Source organism: Myotis daubentonii, chromosome X (genome assembly GCF_963259705.1).
Source record: "Myotis daubentonii chromosome X, mMyoDau2.1, whole genome shotgun sequence".
Lineage (NCBI taxonomy): Eukaryota > Metazoa > Chordata > Mammalia > Chiroptera > Vespertilionidae > Myotis > Myotis daubentonii.
In genome coordinates this window covers 109736012-109744691 of record NC_081861.1, presented here as the reverse complement: position 1 = coordinate 109744691, position 8680 = coordinate 109736012, and the positions used below count along the sequence as shown (strand labels likewise).

The window sequence follows — 8680 nt, the reverse complement described above, 5'->3', positions numbered from 1 at the left end:
ATAATTGACATAAATATATAATACTCCTAATGCAATCAAAACCAAGAGGAGTATGTGTAAATATTGACTTCATAGTTGGTAAAATACATAACACATTGATGAACCCAAGCAGAAGCTCATTCAGAAAGTTTTATTAGCAATAGGTGTTAAAATTTACAGATATTGTGGAATCAAATTGTCCATACACAGTGAGGCACTCATGGTGAATGCTGACTTATGTTCAAATGAGAGACACACTAGCCAAGTGAACAGTAAATAGAAAATTGTCTAATCCTCTTTGTCCCCTGAATCCTCCTCTTTGGGTTTGGAGAGGAGTTTCATTACTCGGTGTATAGGAGTCTTCACAGACTCATAGTTCCATCCCTTCCTCATAAACATCTTCTCAATCACACCTGGCATCCTGTAGCCCTTGCTTACAATGAAATCTTTGAAGGCAATTGGTCCATAAAGTTCATCAATAATGTCTGGTTCAAGATGCCTTCCATCGGTCAAATGTTCCTTGTCAGGGACGACTTTAGGGTCGGGCAGAGGCTGGCCATTGACCAGCTTTTTCCAGGATTTGGGGTCCAGGTACCATGCTCCATACCTTATCTTCTCCCGTTTGGGTTTATGAGGGTCTTCTGGTTTTCGGAGTTTCCTTTGCCAGTTACCTTCCTGCAGGGAGAATTTTCTCTGCTGTATGTCATCTAGCTGTTTGCAGGGCCTTATCTTCAAAGGAAGCTGGCTTATTTTCTTTATTTTGACTGTATTATGGGTGAGTGGGACCTCTAAGTCAACCTCAAACTGTTTCATGAGGTCCTCTTCAACAATGCCTATGTCTCCAAAATTATCATCGATCCATCTGCAGAATTCACGAATTCTTCTTCTTGATTTTTGGAGCCCAAGATCTTTGGGAATATCCGTTGTGCATTTTGCATTTGTCTCTTCCTCAGGAAACAAACTGAATAAATATGACTGGAGGCTCTCCTTGGCCGTTTGCACGTGGGTTTGGTCTTCAGGTTCCAGGTTGTCCTCCTCGGGAGGTTCCAGGTTGAGCTTCCAGGAAGATACGGGGTGGACTGCCTGGGGAGGCTCCAGTTTCACGGCCTGGGGAGGCTCCAGGATCCCTGCCTGGGGAGGCTCCAGGTTCGCTGCCTGGGGAGGCTCCAGGTTGGTCTGCTCAGGATGTTCTTCACACAGGTGTGTGGGGGTCTTCTTTCTTTCCTTGGTGCCCTCACAATGTGCCCACGTGTCCTCCAGCTTCCTGTCAGGATCTAGCACTTCCAGGACCTTGAGGAGGAGGTCTGGAGGGAGAGCTTCCTCCAGATTCAGGCAGTTCGCCAGGGACTGCTGGGTCAGGCTGGCTTCAATGTTCTCTACAAAGGCCTTCCGTGCTCGCTGGGCTGGCGAGAGCTTGGAACACAGGTCCGCTCCCGTGGGCGGCTGCCTGTGAATCTTTTTGGGCGGAGGGCGGGGAATTCTATGAGCAATCATGGGGAGAAAGCCTTCCCGAGGGCCACGAGTGATCACATCTTCAGCAGATGGACAGCCCGTTCTGAAGTCGTCCAGTCCCTCCTTCACAAATACCCACCGCCGGCTGTCCATGGAGGTGGGGCACTTCCCAAGCTGCTTGTTCTGCCTGCAGAGATAGCGGGAAGGCAACCTGTCCCTGTCCTTGAACCAGGGCTTACATTCCATGCCCAGGGGCAAGGGCTCCAGCGGCGCCGGCCCTAGCAGCCACTTCTTGCTGGGCTCCGGCTTTTTGTCGAGCTTCGGCCCTGACTGCCACGGCTTGATCAGCCCCGACTCTATGAGCGCCTTCTTCCTCAGGTCCGACTTTAGCAGCCACCCCTTGTGGGGCTCCGGTAAGGGCCACTGCTGGCACGCCATGGCGCCCTTGGACCAGACGGCCTCAGGGGTTTGTTGTCCCAGCGGCCCCGTTGCTAGGAGACCATTACCTGGTACTGACTCATTCTTATTCTTTCCTGAGGCGGGTCAGCACGCGCCCCTGCACAGACTGCATTGTCCCGGAATGGCCTGCAAGGTTGCGTTCTTGCTTGTGGTAGAGAACTGTTCCCGTGTATGGGCACACCACAGGTCAGCTGCCCATTCATCTTTTTTTTTTTTTTTTTAAATATTTTATTGATTTTTTACAGAGAGGAAGGGAGAGAGATAGAGAGTTAGAAACATCGATGAGAGAGAAACATCGATCAGCTGCCTCCTGCACATCTCCTACTGGGGATGTGCCCGCAACCCAGGTACATGCCCTTGACCGGAATCGAACCTGGGACCTTTCAGTCCGCAGGCCGACGCTCTATCCACTGAGCCAAGCCGGTTTCGGCCCCATTCATCTTTTGATGGACTTTTGGATTGATTCCAGTTTGAGGCTGTTTCGAAATCATGGGGTCACGAATATTTCACGTGTTCACATCGTCATACAAGTACTTTCATTTCTCCTGGATAAATTATAGGTAACAACTGAAAGGCGGGAGCTTCTGAGAGCCATGTTTTTTCTATGTACTCACAGCCGTCAGGTTTTGATATTTGCCCAAATATGGGTGAGGTGAGTGAGGCATTGGGTGTACAACTTCAGATGGCACCCAAAATCCCCCTCAGAAATCAAGATCAATTATCTCTTAAGGTAACATTTCAACATAATCAGAAAAGCAGTGCCATATTAAAGCCTGAGGACAAAGGATAGTTCAGTGCCCTACTACCGATCCTATCCTTATTTCAAAGCCATGTGTTGTTCACCATCCATTTTCTTTTCACAAATAATATTTGCCCTTTTTAGATACTGTTGTGTTTCTTGGAAACAGTTTGGTTCTTTGGGATCCCTTTCAAGATTTGACTTAAATAAACAGAGCCGTTCCCTGTGATAGTACATGGCGAAATACTGTTATACCATGTGGTATGGTTAAGTAACTGTTCCTCACTACTGAAGCAAGACCCTTCCACGTAAATTATTCAGTGCCTGTGCATCTAGTCTGGCTGACAGTAAAGGTCACTATTGCAGGCCCTGTGTGAATATCAGTTATCAAGAATCCTTCCCAGTGGTTTCTTTCCTGGCTTCTAATAATGTATTCACACACAAGCTGATCAGTAATCCCCGGAATCATTCTTGTGGCGTGCAAGATTCTGGAGTTCCCTCTCTTTCTCTCATTTTGCTCTCTGGTTGTCTGCCTTGAGATCTCTACCCACCTTGTTCTCTGTGGTGTCTTAGCTCCATCTCCTCTACATAGCGTGACTGCTGGTCTTTGCCTCTCTGCCTGTGGCCTAGAAACGGAAGGAATGTGGAGCCATCAGAGGAGTCACCTCATTTATTTCCTATCTGTGAGGCATCTGTCCCTGCTTCCTGATGTCCAGTGTCTTTCATAATTTTATCTTATTTTATTTCATTATTTTTTTCAGGTGTTCCAGGGCATATATCTGATCCCTGTTACTCTACTTTGGCCAGGAGAGAAAATATAATTTACTTTTTTTTGTTTTGTCTCCCTCAATTTGTGAGTCAGTCTGCCTTTTCAAAGGTCTCCCACGACTTCCGAGCCATCATGGGGAGAAAGCCCTCCCGAGGGCCACGAGTGTTCACATCTTCAGGAGATGGACAGCCCTTTGTGAAGTCGGGCTGTCCATCTCCTGGTACCGTAAATTCTTGCTATTCTCCGTGATTAGAAATTGTAGATCACACCCGCATTATTGAAACAAATGCCTCTTTTAAAATCCATACCAACCAATTTTTCTTTTTCCCCTAATACTCAGGATAAGCATCTTCTAAAAATTCCAAAAAATAAATAGTAAACTCCTTAGCATGTCGCATTAGGTGTTTTACAGTTTCAATGCAGCATGGGTTTTTCTTGGTCATAGCCAATAATACACTAATACACACATTACAGATTAGATGTAATTCTTCAACCATGGCAGCAACTTGAATCTTGTCCTCAAATACATTTTTTATTCACTTACTTATTCAGCATACACTGGTTCAGTTCTCCTTTTGTATGAGGCAGTGTGTCCAATATGCAAACTATTGCAATTAAAGATACAAACACCATACTCTCCTTATAAGAAAATTCCCATCAATTTTTGCCATCTGATTATTTTAAAGATTTTCTTCAGACTTCACCCTTGAAGTACATTCTTTCTGAGTAAGTGTTAAGTGAGGTAGGCTGAGATTGCAAATCAATGAAATAGAATTAAATACATTAATACAGCTAGGAAGACTTAAGTGGTTGGTATAAGTTAAAATATGAAGCTAAGGAATAGAAAATCAGTGACCACGATTCAATGGGAACTCAATCTATTCTAGAAGTCATTGCTTGTAAATTAATATTATTATTAATATCATTATTAATATTAATATTATTGTTTCCTGCAGTAGGAAGCACTGGGAGAATATCTCCATTTAAGGATAAGAACGAGGTGACATTTTCATAGGAAAAATGATACGTAGCCAAAGGTAATGACCAGTATATTCAAACCCCTTTAAAAGTTCACTATTGTCCCCATTTGTCATGTGACATATACCTTTTCCAAAGAGGAAAGATAGATATGCAACAGAAATTACATGTACCCGTTATCGAAATTGTCAAGTGAATCCTAGCTGTTTTGGATCATTGGATAGCAGTGATGTTGAACCTATGACACGCGAACTCATTTTTTTGGTTGATTTTTCTTTGTTAAATGGCATTTAAATATATAAAATAATAATCAAACATATAAATCTTCGTTGTACTATGGTTGCAAATGTCAAAAAATTCCTATATGTGACATGGCACCAGAGTTAAGTTAGGGTTTTTCAAAATGCTGACATGCCGAGCTCAAAAGGTTCTCCAAGAGCCTCAGCCTGGGGACTGAAGTGTCCCTGGTAACATTTTGGTGAAGGTCACGTAATCAGGGTGGTGCAGGCAAGAAGGCTCAATCCCCAGTAGGGGCCATCAAGAGGCAGCTGATCAATGATTCTCTCTCATCACTGATGTTTCTATCCCTCTTTCCCTCTCCCTATCTCTCTCTCTCTCTCTCTCTCTCTCTCTCTCTCTCTCTCTATATATATATATATATATATATATATATATATATTTAAAAATTAGCCAATGAAATATAATGAATGAGCATCAGGTGTTCCAAATAATGTTTCTAGAGCTCTCTTCACTCTTAAATACATGAGGTTACATTACTGTATGAACATAAGCATCTTCCAAGTATTCATCCTACACTGGCTATGGCAGCTAACATTAGGAAATATGGCTATTGAAAAAGAGCCTGCTGTAGTTGTTTACCATCTCCCAAAGCAAATATTTCTGAAGAGTGATTACTGATGTAGAGTACTTATCTTTCTCCATTGTCCCATTTTTTGCTTCTTAAATAGACAGCATGTGAAGATTGTGTCTTACAGGTAGTTGTTAGCATGACTTTGATCACTTATAATAAGCACATTTAAGATAATTCTGATACCTTGTAATATAGCAACATTTTTCAACATCAGATTATTCCAGAAACTTCCCCTTTTAGTTTTCATTTTTTTTTAATATATTTTATTGATTTTTTTACAGAGAGGAAGGGAGAGAGATAGAGAGTTAGAAACATCGATGAGAGAGAAACATCGATCGGCTGCCTCCTGCACATCTCCTACTGGGGATATGCCCGCAACCCAGGTACATGCCCTTGACCGGAATCGAACCTGGGACCTTTCAGTCCGCAGGCCGACGCTCTATCCACTGAGCAAAACCGGTTTCAGCAGTTTTCATTTTTTTAAAAATCAAAATGACATTGTTTCTGGATCTATTTTTTTCATGGATTCATTTTGTTCATTAGATTCCACATATGAGTGAGATCATGTGATACTTACCTTACTCTGACGGGCTTATTTCGTTTAGCATAATACTCTCCAGCTCAATCCATGCTGTTGCAAATATTTCTATCTTGCAAGTGCTTGATCTGTCCTCTAATTGTTTCCTTCTATAGTAGACATTTTATTTTACTTTTACAAATCTATTTTCTTCCCTTAAAAATCTGAGAATAGGAATTTGAATTTTTGGTGAAATTATCTTTTATTTCAATATTTTATCTGAGTTTTCCCGCAAAATGACATAGTTTTGTGTGTTTATTGTGATCTTCTATTTTACCTTCCTCATACATCTGGCAAACCTTTTTCATTTATATATATGAATAAAGGACTTACTTGATTCACCTCAGTAAGTAGCATGGATCAGATCTAGAATTGTGATGTCCATTTCACTACCAGTGTTTTGCTCAAAATGGGAAAGTGGAGTGTGTCAGTTATTCACTTTCTTTCTCCTTCGGGGATACTTGGCATAGAGTTTACAGGTAGGATAGGAACACTTTCTGATGCCAAAGAAAACACAGTACTTCTCACATTGGAACACTAGTGTTTTTTCCTTCAGGAAAATGGGTCCTATTGTTTCCCTTCTCTGCAGGTCTGTAATTGTCTTCCATTCATTCACTGTCTTGGAGTGTAGTTAGGGAGATTAAAAGGCTCAGATGCCAAAGACCTTTACTGTCCTATGTAAGGAGGCATGGGGTAGGGTTAGAGCTGAGCAAGTTAAAACAGACCTGCTCTTCACAGAGCAGCTATTTACTATCACAATTGACCAAGGACCATCCGCAGTATTGCAATTTCATTTACTCTGTCCTTAGATTAAGGGGTCTCCATCTTGCTACCCAGATTAACAAATGTTAATATTTGCATATTTTAGTAAACCAAAACTGTAGGTTAAATACAAGAATCCTTTCTTTTAATCCCTGCCCAATCCCATTCTATACACCCTTTTTCCAGAGGTAAGCACACCTGTGATTTTAAGGATATGTTTTATACGTTAAGCATGAACATTCATCCACATTCAAAGGGCTGAACACCATCCACCTGACTTCACCCTCATATACATTGTTTATAAGGGGTAGGTTAATTTTGTGTTTTCCCAGGTGCCATGGAATACTTCCTCCTCCATCCAGGGTCCCATGGAATACCTCCTCTATCCATCAGGGTCCTATGGAATTCCTCCTCCCTCCTCCATCACGGTCCTATGGAATCCCTTCTCAAACCTCCATCTGGGTCCGATTGAATCCCTTCTCCCTCCATCAGGGTCCTATGGAATCCCTCTTTCCTCCTCCATCAAGATCCTACGGAATCCCTTCTCCATCCATCAGGGTCCTGTAAATCCCTCCTCCCTACCTCCATCAGGGTCTTATGGAATCCTTCCTCCCTCCATCCAGGGTCCAATGGAATCCCTCCTCCCTCCATCCAGGGTCCTATGGAATCCCTCCTCCCTCCATCCAGGGTCCTATGGAATCCCTCCTCTATCAATCAGAGTCCTATGGAATTCCTCCTCCCTCCATCAGGGTCCTATGGAATCCCTCCTCCCTCCTCCATCAGGGTCCTATGGAATCCCTCCTCCCACCATAAGGGTCCTATGGAATCCTTCCTCTCTCCATCAGGGTCCTATGGAATCCCTCCTCCCTCCATCAGGGTCCTATCGAATCCCTCCTCCCTCCGTCAGGGTCCTATCGAATCCCTCCTCCCTCCTCCATCCAGGGTCCCGAGATGCACCTAATTGAGTCCTTGGTGGAGACTCCTGGATAGCTGTTTTAAAACTGGAATGTGAGGGATTTGCTCAGAGGAATCAGAGAAAGACCTTTATTTATTTAAGAACCAATGACTTTATTTGAAGAGACAATGAACCTTGAACACGGAACTGAGGTGCCCGTTTTTCATGGACTATATGGCCATCGGCATCAAGGAATTCTTACCATTTACAACAGCATAGATGGAACTAGAGAGCATTATGCTAAGTGAAATAAGTCAGTTGGAGAAAGATCAATATCATATGATGTCACTCATTTGTGGAATATAATGAACATGAACTGATGAACAAACATAGAAACAGAGTCATAGAAGCCTCGAACAGACTGTCTAACTCAGCTGTGGGCAAACTACGGCCGGCGGGCCGGATCTGGCAAGTTTGAAATGAATAAACTAAAACAAAACAACAACAAAACAACAACAAAACAAACAAACAAACAAAAAAACGTACCCTTTTATGTAATGATGTTTACTTTGAATTTATATTAGTTCACACAAACACTCCATCCATGCTTTTGTTCCGGCCCTCCGGTCCAGTTTAAGAACCCACTGTGGCCCTCGAGTCAAAAACTTTGCCCACCCCTGGTCTAACCCATGAGGGAAAGCAGGGGGTGAGGAGATAAGAGATCAACCAAAGGACTTGTATGCATGCATATGAGAATAACCAATGGACACCAACTGTAAGGGGAGGTGAGGGCATGTACTGGTAGGTGGGCAAAGGTGGGGAGAGGTCAACATGGAAAAAGGAGACATATGAAATACTTTAAACAATAAAGAATTTAAATTAAATAAAATCAAATCACTTTTACAAAAAAAGTAAATGAAGAATGACATAGCAGCCATAAAGAACACAATGGAAGGATTAAAGAGTAGACTAAAAGAAGCTGAGGACAAAATCAGCATGTTAGAAGACAAAGTATAAATAGATGCCCAAGTTGAGCAGCAACTGAAAAAAAAAATTTAAAAATCAGAAGGAGAGTCTACAGGAGCTTTGGGACAATTGGAAACAATACAACATGTGCATAATAGTTGTGGCAGAAGAAGAGTGGCTGAGCAAGGAATAGAAACATTTTTAGAAGAAACAATGACAGAAAACTTTCCAGA

At 42.6% G+C, this 8680-nt stretch overlaps 1 protein-coding gene across 1 annotated transcript; it reads right to left on the bottom strand.

The window, feature by feature from the left end:
• Window positions 1-267: 267 nt before the first annotated feature.
• On the bottom strand, window positions 268-1869 carry LOC132223591 (protein FAM47A-like). The gene is made up of 2 exons (XM_059678689.1): window positions 1135-1869; window positions 268-1035 (listed from the first exon to the last, which is right to left on the bottom strand). Exons 1-2 carry the CDS (start codon window positions 1867-1869, stop codon window positions 268-270), a joined length of 1503 nt encoding a protein of 500 aa, XP_059534672.1.
• Window positions 1870-8680: the final 6811 nt, after the last annotated feature.

Bases quoted from the DNA above. Each gene is read 5' to 3' on its own strand.
- LOC132223591 (XM_059678689.1), bottom strand. From the start codon at position 1,869: ATGGCGTGCCAGCAGTGGCCCTTACCGGAGCCCCACAAGGGGTGGCTG. The intron at 1,036-1,134 runs GCAGCGAACCTG...TCTTCCTGGAAG, and splicing joins CCAACCTGGAGCCTCCCCAG to CTCAACCTGGAACCTCCCGA.